Source organism: Mustela nigripes, chromosome 7, assembly GCF_022355385.1.
Source record: "Mustela nigripes isolate SB6536 chromosome 7, MUSNIG.SB6536, whole genome shotgun sequence".
Lineage (NCBI taxonomy): Eukaryota > Metazoa > Chordata > Mammalia > Carnivora > Mustelidae > Mustela > Mustela nigripes.
The window spans coordinates 106892760-106906210 of NC_081563.1; the positions used below are offsets into that span (position 1 = coordinate 106892760).

At 39.2% G+C, this 13451-nt stretch overlaps 1 protein-coding gene across 3 annotated transcripts in view; it reads right to left on the reverse strand.

Moving 5' to 3' along the window:
- The window catches only part of PLCB1 (phospholipase C beta 1), a 679879-nt gene that overhangs the window by 444794 nt on the left and 221634 nt on the right, over nucleotides 1-13451 (reverse strand). For all 3 annotated transcript variants that reach the window (XM_059406554.1, XM_059406556.1, XM_059406555.1), the window contains exon 3: nucleotides 12636-12704. In XM_059406554.1, coding sequence (XP_059262537.1) covers nucleotides 12636-12704 — 69 coding nt within the window. The remainder of the gene's footprint in view (nucleotides 1-12635; nucleotides 12705-13451) is intronic.

Sequence of the window (13451 nt, forward strand, 5' to 3'; positions counted from 1 at the left end):
CACATCAGTTTCTGAGACGTTCCATAATAAACAAACAAACAAAAAGAAAAAAAAAAAAAAACTAGCATCTTCCAAACATATTTGAATGGACAACACTTTTATCTCATAACACCTATTAATATTCCAAGGAATTCACGTGGAGAAATGCTGAGTTACTGTTTAAAAAAAAAAAAAAAAAAAAAAAGTATTCTCTGTCCCTGGGAGAGAATAAAGTGACTCTTCACAAGGTTACCCCCACTTATGGTTAACAGTGATCAGCAAATTCTTCCAGTGCCATTAGGTCCTAACCCAAAATCCTGGAAACAAATGAAAATGTCAAGAAACATCTGGATGATGAAGTACCAAAAGGTACGGAGAATATGTCTTGGTGAGTGAAACTGAAAGGTGAATTCTGATTTATTAGAACCCATGATCCTGTTTCTCAGCTAAAGACTAACAAATATTCTGCTTAATTTGGTTACTCCATTGCCTCAAATATTCATTTCAGCAGTCGTGGAAAATTTCATTTCTGTCATTAACAAAGATGGGTAGGGGCGCCTGGGTGGCTCAGTGGGTTAAGCCGCTGCCTTCGGCTCAGGTCATGATCTCAGTGTCCTGGGATGGAGTCCCGCATCGGGCTCTCTGCTCAGCAGGGAGCCTGCTTGCCTCTCTCTCTCTCTCTCTCTCTCTCTCTCTGCCTGCCTCTCTGTCTACTTGTAATCTCTCTCTGTCAAATAAATAAATAAAATCTTAAAAAAAAAAAAACAAAGATGGGTAAAGTAGCAAATATTTTACTACATTATTTTGACTTTTATTGCTATTTTTTAGGTAAGATCAACACTATTTCTTCAGGTACTTGAAATTTCACACTTTTAGACTGCTACGAATGTTGTGTTCACATTCTTTCATTCCTGAACATACTTAGTTTGTGTCAGGTATCACATCCAAAGTCTGCCACGTAGGATTTCACGTTTTTATGGTAAATGGAATAAATGTAAGAATTTTCAGCCATTTCCAATTCGAAGATGACAAAAACAAAATTCTCAGAAGAAATTAACACATACCCTTAAGCTCCTTCCACTCTACTGAGCTGTCTCACAAATTAGTATCACGGTATCACACTTTATGGCTGGGAAAGCCATTTCAGGTATGTATGTTTCTTAATTGTGTCAATAACTCCATAAATATTAACTTCCCTTCCCCAGAACTTTTCTCCTCTTACACCGTGTTTCAAATTGCATTCTAGTTTTTTCCACTGTTGGATCAGTTGTCAAATTGTGTGCCAACTTACTTTAGAGCCTGATCTCAAAAAGAAAACAATTTAAGTTATATAAATCCTTAATTATCTATCAGACTGGCAGAGCACTAAGAAGAAATTGAACAGTGAACCAAAGGCAGATAGTTAAGCACCCATGATTGAGCTCCCAAAGTGTCCAACACTAAGATTTGGGTCTAGTTACAAACCATAATCCAGCTCATGAGACATCTCTATCCAGAGGAATTACCACTGCACAGAGAAACTAAGAAACCTTCCCAGGATCTCTCAGTTAATACTTGCACTGGGGTTTGAATCTGGATCCCTTTGACCTCAATCCTTGTTCTTCCATTTCAAAATACCATTTCAGATTTTGCTGCCATGGCTTCATAAGGCAGAGAAAAATGTCAACATGTCCTTAACTGAAAGAAAATTGCTCTAAAATTATTCTGATGGTTGGGAAAATCTATTTAACTGTTTGCAAATTCAGATATTTTTAAAAAAAGAACAGTAAGTCAGTGCAGTGGATTGCTGATAGCCCTCTGTGGGCAGGTGTTTGGCTGCAAAGACAAATATGCTTCAACTTCATTTTTGTATAGTTAATATATAAAAAATGGATTTTCATGGGTGGGTATAAATAACAGAACTATAAAGTATAAATCTCTCACTCTGAAGCAATCTCTAGTAGAGCATGGAATTTCACTGTAAATAGGTAACCCTATCTTGCTTTAGCTACCACCAGGTATCACATGAGCATCAGTGATACATTTTATTTACTTACTAAAATTCATTCGTGGAGATGGTTAAAATGTATGTGACGTATGCAACAGATGTGAAAGTTGTATCAAGTGTTTTACGTGCATTTTATCACTAAGTCCTTGCAGCCACCCGATAGGCTAAACATGGAGATTACTTCCATAAATTCAGGTGGAGAAATGAAGTCTCAGAGATGCAGAAGAACTTGCTGAGTTACAGCTAGTTATTGGCTTTGAGTCCAGGCCATCTGACCTCAGGGCTTGTGCACTTAATGACTACACTTTATTAAGCATTTACAATGCATAAGGACACCTGTTGGGTGCTCTGGTGTATGAAAAAATGAGCACAAATGTGTTGGTAATAAGACAAAGCAACATATTCTGAAATAAAGGCACTTTTCACAAGCCATAAAGCCTATTTCTGATATGACTTTCACTACCCATTTTATCTACTTTGACAATCTTAGGATTATAAAAAAAAATCTATTTATATTAGATTGCTTTTGAAGTAATCCTACAGCACCACTCCCTATAAAGAAGGAAATCATAAACTTGGTTTTATAATGTAATAAGGAAATAGTATCATAAACTGAACTGTGTTTCCACAAAATTCCTGTGTTGAAGTTCTAATCTCCAGGACTTCAGAATGTGACTGTATTTGGGGGTTAAGGTCTTTAAAGAGGTAATTAAGTTAAAATGAAGCTGCGAGGAGGGGCCCTAATCCAATACCACCGGTATCCTTACAGCAAGAGGAAATTAGGACATTGATCAGTATGGACAGAAGACCATGTGAGGACAAAGAACGAAGACTGCTATCCAGAAGCCAAGATGGCGGATCGCAGAAGAAAATAACCTTGCTGTTACCTTGATCCATTCTAGCCTCCAGAACTGGGAGGAAATATATTTCTGTTATTTTAAGCGACCTAGTCTGTGATACTTTGTTATGGCAGTGGGAGGAGATTAATACAAATACCACAATGCACTTTATCTTAAGAAACCAAATCAAGTTCAAGGGAAACTGTACCAAAAACCAGTCTTTTTGACAAGCAAGTATTCTAGGAACATTCTCAATACCTTACTGCACAAAATCCCTATTTTTTTTTTAAAAGATTATTTATTTATTTATTTGACAGATAGAGATCACAAATAGGCAGAGAGGCAGGTAGAGAGAGAGGAAGGGAAGCAGGCTCCCCGCTGAGCAGAGAGCCCGATGTGGGGCTGGTCAGGACCCTGGGATCATGACCTGAGCTGAAGGCAGAGGCTTTAACCCACCGAGCCACCCAGGTGCCCCCAAATCCCTACTTTTAAAAAAAGAAACTATTCATTTAAACTCGTGCTTTTTCCTAGGAGTAACGGTTCTCAAAACCGCTGAACACAGGAATCTCTGGGGAACTCTAAAGAAAACATTGGTGCTAGAGTCCCACACCAGACATTTTAATTTAATTAATCTGGGTGTGGCCTGCACATTAAGATCTTAAAAGCTCCCCAAGTACTTCTCAGATCTCTACATTAGAACCCAAGATTAAAAACCCTTTAGAGGGTGGTCCATGATGCAGAATTAATTTATGAAATAAATATCAGATATATCCACAAGATGGCGTATCATTGCATGTATAAGAACTAAAATTGAGAAAGGCTTTTGACATGTAACTCTATACCATTACATGTAGAAAAAATTGGGTTTAGATTTAGATTCAAATTATATCAGATAGGAGCAATGGCAAAATGGTTCTGAAAAGACTAGTGGTTTAGATAACTCATGTTACTAATCTTGTCTTCAACAAGGGGTCGACTCTGGGCCAAGTGACAATGACCACCGCTGCCATGCCCTTGGCCTGCTATTACCTCTGGGCAGAACTGTGGTCCCCCATTCCCTCTCCAGAACCTTTTGGGGACCTTTTGAACTCTTTGGCAGTAGAGTACTAAGACAGACAATTGCCATCATAAAAAAAAATATAAAAGCTTTATTCAGCCACACACATGTTCTGTTAGCTGTACTTCACAGATGGATATGCATATACACTGAGTTATGTCGGCACTGCTCAAATGCTCAAATTCAATTCTTCCTAAGAGACATACTCTTCTCAAATGTGGGAATTTACACCAACATCCCAAAAAAGACTTAGCCTCTCTGTGATTACTTGAAAAAAAAAAGTAAAAAGCTTTTAACCATTAGAAGATAATTCTATACTTAAATGGTCACTTTTAAAATTTTCCCTTGGGCACTACTGAATGGCCATGAGGATGAGGGAAAGATGGAAAGATAGAAGAGTTTTAAATGCAAACAGTTACCTACTGAGGGAGATAATCAGCATCGCGATGTTTCCTTACTCCCCACCGCATCCTGATATTTCTGCTACCAAATCTCCAACTAGTTATATAAAGGTTTTTGTTTCCAAGGAAACCAAACCACTGACATCTATGGAATTTAATGAACATAAGAAAGGAACCATGCCATATAATTTACATCTGGAGATAAATGTGACTAGCTGTCAAAACCATTACACAGAGATAATTCTGTGAAATTTTAAGCTCTATTTTTCTCCATTTAGTAAAGATGTAAATAAATACTTTTATGGAAATAGGATGACAACAAACTAACAAAAACTCTTGCCACATGTCAGGTAAATTAAGAAATAGGTGGAACCAAGAACACTGGCCAAAGGTAGAGCTCCTCGGCCACTAGGAGAGAGGGAGAGGATCCTTTATTTTGCTGGGTAAAGGGTTTTCTTCTTCCCTCAACTTCAAATGTCTGCATCACATTTTCATGACTGTGGCTTCACACAATGGTGGAATCTGTACAAAGTCAGGGAAATAGCTTATAATCAGCAAAGGGGGACAATAAATAAAGCACTCATTTCAACTCCCGGCCTCATGGATGATTCATTGAAACCACTGTTGTAGAACATCCAAATAACAGCTCATTATGAGATTTATACATTGGCATCCAGCTCCTATGATGAGCTATTTGGGATCTGACAACCCTTAAATAAATAGCCGATGTTAGATATTAGCAGGAAATGCTACGAATATAGGGGGGGGGGAATCAAAGCATATATAAAATGGTATCTTCAATAAAATTGAAAGTATACAAAGAGGTGAGGGGAAAAAACTAGAAGGAAATCCCATCATTTTACCTAGATGACTACGCTTTCCTTCTTGAAATACTTTTTTAGATATCCAAAAAATACTCTCTACTGATTCTTCTTCCTCCTCACTTGTTATTCCTTCTGTCTTTTCCTTTTTTTTTTTTTTAATTGTGGTAAGATAGGCATGACACCACATTTACCATCTTAATGATTTTCAAGTGTATAGGTTACTGAACTTAGGCAATATTCATTACTGTGTTATGCGCCATCAAGCACCATTCAACTGCAGAACTTTTTAATTTTCTTAAACTGAAACTCTGTACCCATTAAATGATAACTTCCCATTCTCTTCTTCTCCTCTCTTCGGACTCCCTGGAAACTGCCATTCTACTTTCTGGTTCTACGGATTTGCCTACTCTAGTTACCTCGTACAGGTGGAATCCGACAATATGTGTCCTTTTGTGTCTGGCCTATTTCATGTATAGTCTTCAAAGCTTATCCATGTTAGAGCCTATGGCAGAAGTTAGAATTTCATTCCCAGCAATGGACATATGAGTTGTCTCCACCTTTTGGCTGTTGTGAATAATGCCACTGTGAACACTGGTGTACAAATAACTGTGTGACGCCCCTACTTTCAATTCCCTTGGGTATATACCATTCTCCTTCTCCTTCCTGGCCCTTTTTCATCTTTCGAAGTTTAAATGCTGGAGGCCCCAGGCTTAGGGATCAGTCCTTTTTCTTCTATACCTACATCCCTGAAGAGACCTCACTTAGCTTTGGGATTTAAATATTCACTTAACAACTCCGTGGCCAACCTTGCCTCTGAACACCAGTATATCCAAATATGCGATCATCAGACAGAAGTCGAAGAGATCCTTTAAACCTTAAATATCCAAAAAACCCAAACTCTGAGTTTTTCTGATTAAATGTGCTTCTTCCTTCCCAACGTAGGCCATGGCACCTCAAGTCTTCCACTTTCCCAGACCAAAACTCTAAGCTTTATTCCTCTAAGCTCTACACCTCTCAGTCAAAGTCATTATCAACACTGCTCCAAATATTTGCAATAGTCATTTGGTTGGTATCCCTTCTTCATTTCTTTTTCTTCCTTTCTTTCCTATAGACCACGCTCCAGGCAGTGAGTGGCCAGTGATGTTTTTGTTTTTATTTTTTTTAAGATTTTATTTACTTATTTTTTTTAAGATTTTTTATTTATTTATTTGACAGAGAGAGATCACAAGTAGGCAGAGAGGCAGGAAGAGAGAGGAGAGGAGGAAGCAGGCTCCCTGCTGAGCAGAGAGCAGGATGAGAAACTCGATCCAAGGACCCTGAGATCATGACCTGAGCCTAAGGCAGCGGCTTAACCCACTGAGCCACCCAGGCGCCCCTTTATTTACTTATTTGACAGACAGAGATCACAAGTAGGCAGAGAGGTAGGCAGAAAGAGAGGAAGGGAAGCAGGCTCCCTGCTTCGCACGGAGCCCAATGCAGCGCTCCATCCCAGGACCCTGGGATCATGACCTGAGCCCAAGGCAGAGGCTTTAACCCACTGAGCCACCTAGACATCCCTCAGTGATGTTTTTAAAAGCAAAATCAGGGGCACCTGGGTGGCTCAGTGGGTTAAGCCTGTGCCTTAAGTTCAGGTCATGATCTCAGGGTCCTGGGATCGAGCCCCAAATCGGGCTCTCTGCTCAGCAAGGAGCCTGCTCCCCTCTCCCTCTCTCTCTGCCTGCCTCTCTGCCTACTTGTGATCGCTATTATCAAATAAATAAAATCTTAAAAAAAAAGACAAAAAAAAAAAAAAACCTCAGATCTTACCACTACTCTACTAAGAACTTTTAGATCCCTTCTTCAGTCTTACAGAAGAAAAAAAGCAAGGTCATTAGCATGGTTTACAAGGCCAGAATACGGCCCCTGGCCACTTCTCAGACTTTATCATCCTTTCTGTCTTGTACTCTACTGTAACCAACTGGTTTCCTCGATACTCCTCAAATATACCAAGCATGTTCCCACTTCAATTTTTTTTTAAGATTTTTATTTATTTATTTGACAGACAGAGATCACAAGTAGACAGAGAGGCAGGCAGAGAGAGAGGAAGGGAAGCAGGCTCCCCACTGAGCAGAGATCCTGATGTGGGGCTCAGTCCTAGGACCCTGGGATCATGACTTGAGCTGAAGGCAGAAGCCTTAACCCACCGAGCCACCCAGGCACCCCCATGTTCCCACTTCAGAGCCTCTGCTCTTGCTCTGGCTTCTGCCTGGAATGCTGCTCCTTTTCTTAATTAATGTCTCTGTTCATATCACTTCATCATGTCAAGAGGACTTACTCCATTATGTCTCTGGAAAGCAGTAAGTATTCCACCACTCGTGGTCAGTGGTCTCCACCAGTCATGGTCTCTGTCTTGCTTTGGGTGTCCCCAGTGAGATTTATTTGTTACCTGTTTCTCCCACCACTGAGATGCTGGCGTCTGCACATAGGGCTAGGCATTGTGGCGTACACTGCTTTACAAATCCACATTTAATGATGTTAAAAGCCATCATTTTTATTTAGGGCTTAGGAAAACAAAAGCTGGTCAATTTTTTAAAATTTTTCATTTTACTTTAATATATCTTACATGATTCCAGTGATACTAACCATAACACAGAATTACCGTAATCCAGGTATATACAAGGAACCTATATTCCACTTAACATCACACATCTGAAATAGGCTGCCCTTTATCAATAGAATGAATTGGTTAATTGTCAGCCAAGTCCGTGAAGCAGTTTTCTTTGGATGACACATAGTATGAAAGTAAGACTACAGAAATATTTTTCAGTATGTAATAACGGGAACGTCAGCAACCGTTTTCATGTTGGAAACCTGGGACAGCCTCTGTAATCACAGGGCCTCTATAGAGTCCAAAGCATTCTTACAATTGGTTTCAAGAAGCCCAGTGCAAAATTCCACATAAATCTTTCTTCCCTTCTTTTATTTTTGTTTGCATTGCCCCTTACCTTGGTTAGAATGTGACCTGACTTTTCACTAAGGTCACCTGATTTTCTACAACCAAGGAAAGAAGTTTTATTTAGGTCATGAAAACTTTTCAACATTAATTTTATAATCTGTAAGATGGCGTGCCTTGGCTGAATTAACTTCCCCTTTTTTTAAAAAAAATATATTTATTTATTTACTTGATAAAGAGAGCATGCTTTGGTGGAGGGGCAGAAGCACAGAATCTCCAGGACCAGGAGACGCCCTGCAGAACACAGAACCCAACGCAGGGCAGGAGTCTAAGATCATGCATGACCTGTGTGGAAACCCAGAGTCAGATGCTTAACCAACTGATCCAGAAGCTGGTGCCCCAGCTTCACATTTTAAAAGTTGGAATCAAGGGTTAACCCAACTTACACAACTAAAATCCTACCGGTCCTCCCCACCCCATTTCATAGATGAGTAAGTAGAGGCACCCACAGAAGGGTGTTACTGGCAGAGCTGACATCCAAACCCACAACTTGATCTACTTTTCAGTACACTTATAGATGGAATACACCCTAAGAATCCCAAAGATAAACTATGTATCCCAAAGAAACTATATTTTCAGCAGCATTTTTTGCAGCCCTTCTAATGTGGTCCATAGTAAACAAACAAACAAACAAACAAAACACTTCGGGTTGTGATCCAGAACAGACATTCACAGGCACAAAAGATGTTTCACCAAACAATGTCCTCTGTGCAAGATGCTGATTTTTTTTTTCATTCTAGTCCAATCTATTTCATTTTATTAATGTTGTACATAAGCCACGAAATTGATCTGCTGTGAGAGGAACCACCACTAACAGATCAGAAACCACAGTGATAAAGCCTCTTTTTAAAAGTAAAGCTCATGTTGAAATGAAGATCCAGAAAATATGTGTCCCTAGCACGTGCAAGGTGCACATCCCATAGCACTTGACCTCTAGATGCACTTTATAAGGCTCAGCGGGAGGCAGAGAGAGAGCAAAGAAGGAAACACAAACACCTTTAAGATTTCAAAGGATAAGGTTTCTTTTTTTTTTCCTCTTTTACCTTTCTACATGTGGATAAAAATCTTTCCATTTCTCCTCAGTGAGAAATTTTGAAACTGATAACTAGAACAAAGGCTGCATTATGGAAAAGCCAATCTGGAATTACATATACTGTGTTGGGAGTCGACATTTAAAATTCATTAACAGGGCAACACATAGAAGCTTTTCCATTTCTTATAACTGTTATTTCCAATCACAGCAGGCAGAGAAAACAGTTCATCTTCAGCTAGATCATGAATTTTTATGTAATGAGATACTGTGAAAAACAAAAATAATAGTAATAATATTCACGGGGTGCCTGAGTATTTCGATAAATAATATCTGCTCCGCACATGTTCTTCCTTCCTTTATGGTCTATAAAGCCCCCAGAATGTCTTCCACTCAATCTGTCTCCATGTTACGTTGTCTACCCATGCTTCTCTCACTCCCTACTGGTTACCTTGACACTTTTAAATCTTATGCTGTCAGTCCTGCTGCTTTTCTTCTAGCCAACACAATGGTCTCCTCTTATTTATCCCCCAACTCCCCACCCACCCCCACCGCCCCCTGAGCCATTGGCCTCCTTTTACAAGGTGGTTGTATTCCGGAAGCTGGTCTCTCTTCTGATTCCCCTATTGAACTGCTGTTACTCGGGGAAGCCTGGAGCTTCCAATGATGGCAAGCAGACAAGGGCCACCAAGGGGATACTGAGGACGGAAGAGGATGAGAATGGAAGAGGAATCGCTTTCAGCACCTTGGAACCCAGACTGGCAAGAGAAAGAAATACCTATTCCCTGGTGACAGCTTTTGCTCAGCTGCCTGAGACATCGCCTGAATCCCACACTTGGCTGGAATTTTCAATGCATTCAGATCATTTTTAATAATTTTTGTATTTATCCAGTTGGTGCTGGGGTGTTCTTTTGCAACTGAACGGCTTTTAAACTGATAGCAATATCCCCTTCTCTCCTGTGGATCAACCCACAGAGCCCCTTTTGGCCAAGCCCCTCCCCCAGCTCTCTTTACAACATAAACTTCTCCACATTAAGCGAAATGAAAACTGACTTCCTGCAAATCTGATTGAAATTTTTAATAATAATAAATACAAACATAACAGTGATAACACCAATAACAGTGGCTAATATTTATCAAGTGCTTATTAAATAGCAGTGATAAGTTAAGGCAGGGGAGCTCAAATTTTGCCGCAAATCTCCTTTTCAAAAGCCCTTTTCAAAAATCCACACTACACTTACACCAGAATCTCTAGGGTTAGGAAATAGGCATCACTGTTTTTTAAAGCTCTCCATGTGATTCCACAAGCAGTCAAATTTGAGAACACCTCTGCTAAAGATATGCTAATGAATTTTCATTCAGTCCTTCTGGTAATGATATGAACTGCTCATTGATCATCATCATCATCATCATCATCATCATTATTACTATCATTGATATTGTTGTCACTATTATGATCACCATGTGGCCCAGGGGGATGCCTGAGTTTCAGGAAGCTCACGCAGGTACGAAACAACAGAACCCAGTTTTAAAATATTAAAGTCGCCCAACGTTCTTGAATACCAGCAAGGAGCGGAAGGCAAAAAAAGGCAAGAACATGGATAATCCTCAGAGAAAGCAATCTTCAGTGAGGAAAAAAAAAAAAAAAAAAAAAAAAGAAGTGAAAGCCCGAATATTCTGAGTGCCCACATCCATCCTTAAGAGAAGTATTTTAGGATCTAATGGTGGCTTATCAGCTGAGCACAGAACAGACCCTAGTTCTGTTCATTTAGCATCATTCAATAGACATGTATTCAACCGCATCCATAAAGGAAACATGGAACTGATAAGCAGGCTGAGTGCTGCAATGAGAGAGGGAAACCCCACAGCGGACTAGGCCTTCTGATTCCTGCAGACAAAGGGGGTCTGATTAGAGTGTAGGCAGGTGTCTTTAGCTAATCCTGATCATGAAATTTCACGTTAGGCCAATACACTTGCATTAAAACGCAAACTTTTTAACTATGTTATCAGTAAAGTTCCTGGAACTAACAAGCTTCCATGAAACTTGGCTGTAACACTTTTGGGGAAAGAAGAAAGAATTTCCTACCTACACTAAAAACTGAACAATTCTGAATCACCAACGAAGCATTAATAATGACAAGCTTGCTACAAAATTAAAAGACCAAACAACTGTAATACTATTATATTACTAAGAGGTGAAAGCAAATAACAAGCTGTTTGCTTGCACATGAAAACACTTACAAAAACCTTTGTGAAGGTAATTCCGATTTTTCTTTTTCTTTTTTGTTTTTTTTTCATTTTCCACATTTTCCTATAGGTGAGCTTAACTTCTACAGCAGTATGCAGGATTTAGGTGTTTTTCCATTGCAAAATTTGCCAGCAACTATTGCACGGTAACGTTTCTGAAGAACAATCACTCCAGGTGATTTTTTTTTTTTTAACTCTCTGCCTCTCCACAGCAACAGATCATTTTTGATGTCAAGGAAAAGTATTTTGACTTTTAAAGAATAAAACAAAAGTTACAGGCAGATACTCACATAGAAAATCGCTAGTTTTATATCAATTATGATAAGAGGCAGGAGTTCCTGAATGGCACCTGTACTTCCTTATTTGACAATATTATCTTTGCTAGAAAGGAAGTATTTAGAGTACTAAGATTTAAATTCAATAAAGAGTAGTTTCTTACTTTCATGGCAAGTCAACACACTCCGTTACTAGACTCCACCAGAGAATCTAAGTTAAAAACAATGAATGTATGTTCTTCATTCAACATTCTTAAATAATCTTCCAAAAATAAATAAACTGCAAGCCTGCTTTGAATATGTCTGTAGTAAGTTTTTCAAGCAAAAACAAATGGATGGGCCACACAACTGATCTGATCCCAAAGTTCTGCAGATCTTTGCTAGAGATATTTATCGAAGGATTCGAGCCCCTTTCCGCCAAGGCCCTCCCCCAGCTCTCTTTACAACATAAACTTCTCCACATTAAGCGAAGTAAAAACTGACTTCCTGCAAATCTGATTGAAATTTTTAATAATAATAAATACAAAAACAACAGTGAAAACACCAGTAACAGAGGCTAATATTATATTACATTAAATATTATATTATTTAATATTAATTAATTAATAAACAGCCTTTGGCTTCGTGAACATAGTGATGGCTGTTGCAAAATATTGGAAGTATGTGATCTTACTCATGTCTAAAATTTAGTTCACGTATGCATAAGAAGCTCAGGGAAGTTTTCGAGCAACTTCAAGCACATTTATAGTTTTCAAACAAAACTAAAATTAGAGCACAGACGGCAAACCCCTATGTCCAACTGCCTATATATTTACTCCCTGGTACCTTCTTTTAACGAAAGTGGGAATGTTCAGGGCATAGAGGCTTCTGGAAGGACTGGCTGTTTTATTGTGTTTTACAACGTTGACAACAGAGAAACTTCTAGTTGGGGCAATTAATTGATGCCATGACACAGTAAATAATCAAAAGAGCATCTGGAGCGTGCACAACACTCCGCTTCCTACCTTGGGAGCTTTGGCATGCTTCCCACATCTGGCATCCTTGACAAGGCTGAGATCTAACAGCTCCGTCTCCTGGAAGGCAAAAATGTGAAACTGTTAAGCATCCACACAGATCTCTTTTCTTTGTTTTATATCATTGACATCACTTTTCAAAAAAAATAATGGTATCTTGAGACCTGCCTGAAGATTTCTCTGCAGTTAGGATATTTTTCCCTCTCACATTGTTTACCAAAAGAATCGGAACGGAAACAAGATAGCTAACTGCTAACTGTTCAGTTTACTGTATGTTCTAAGACATTTTAAAGTATAATGGGCATGGTTAGGGGGGCTCCAGTCTATACTATGAGCTATTCCTAAGTCATGATGAACTAGGACCTCCTGTGCCGAATTGAAAAATAATCCTGGGAGTCAGTCCTGGTATGAGGATATGTGAGTGGCATGGGGTATTGGGGATGATGGGTGGAAGGAGAGGCTCCCATCAACTCACTCTCTACCAAGGGAAAGAGATAAATCTGCCTCACCTACCTGCCCCCTCCCCAGCCTTCGGCACACCATACATCCTAATCTTTTCATTTATTCATTATGTATTACTGAACACCTATGAAATGCAAGTTAGTCTAGGATACAAGATACATATATATGATAGCTCCTCTGGATGGACTTGCCATCAAACAGGGGAGTAAAGAAATGTATATGCATAAGACATGGGACAGTGTGTACATGACAACTTTATTTATTTTATTTTGTTTTTATTTATTTGACAGAGGAAGAGACAGCAAGAGAGGGAACACAGCAGAGGCAGCGGAAAAGGAAGAAGGG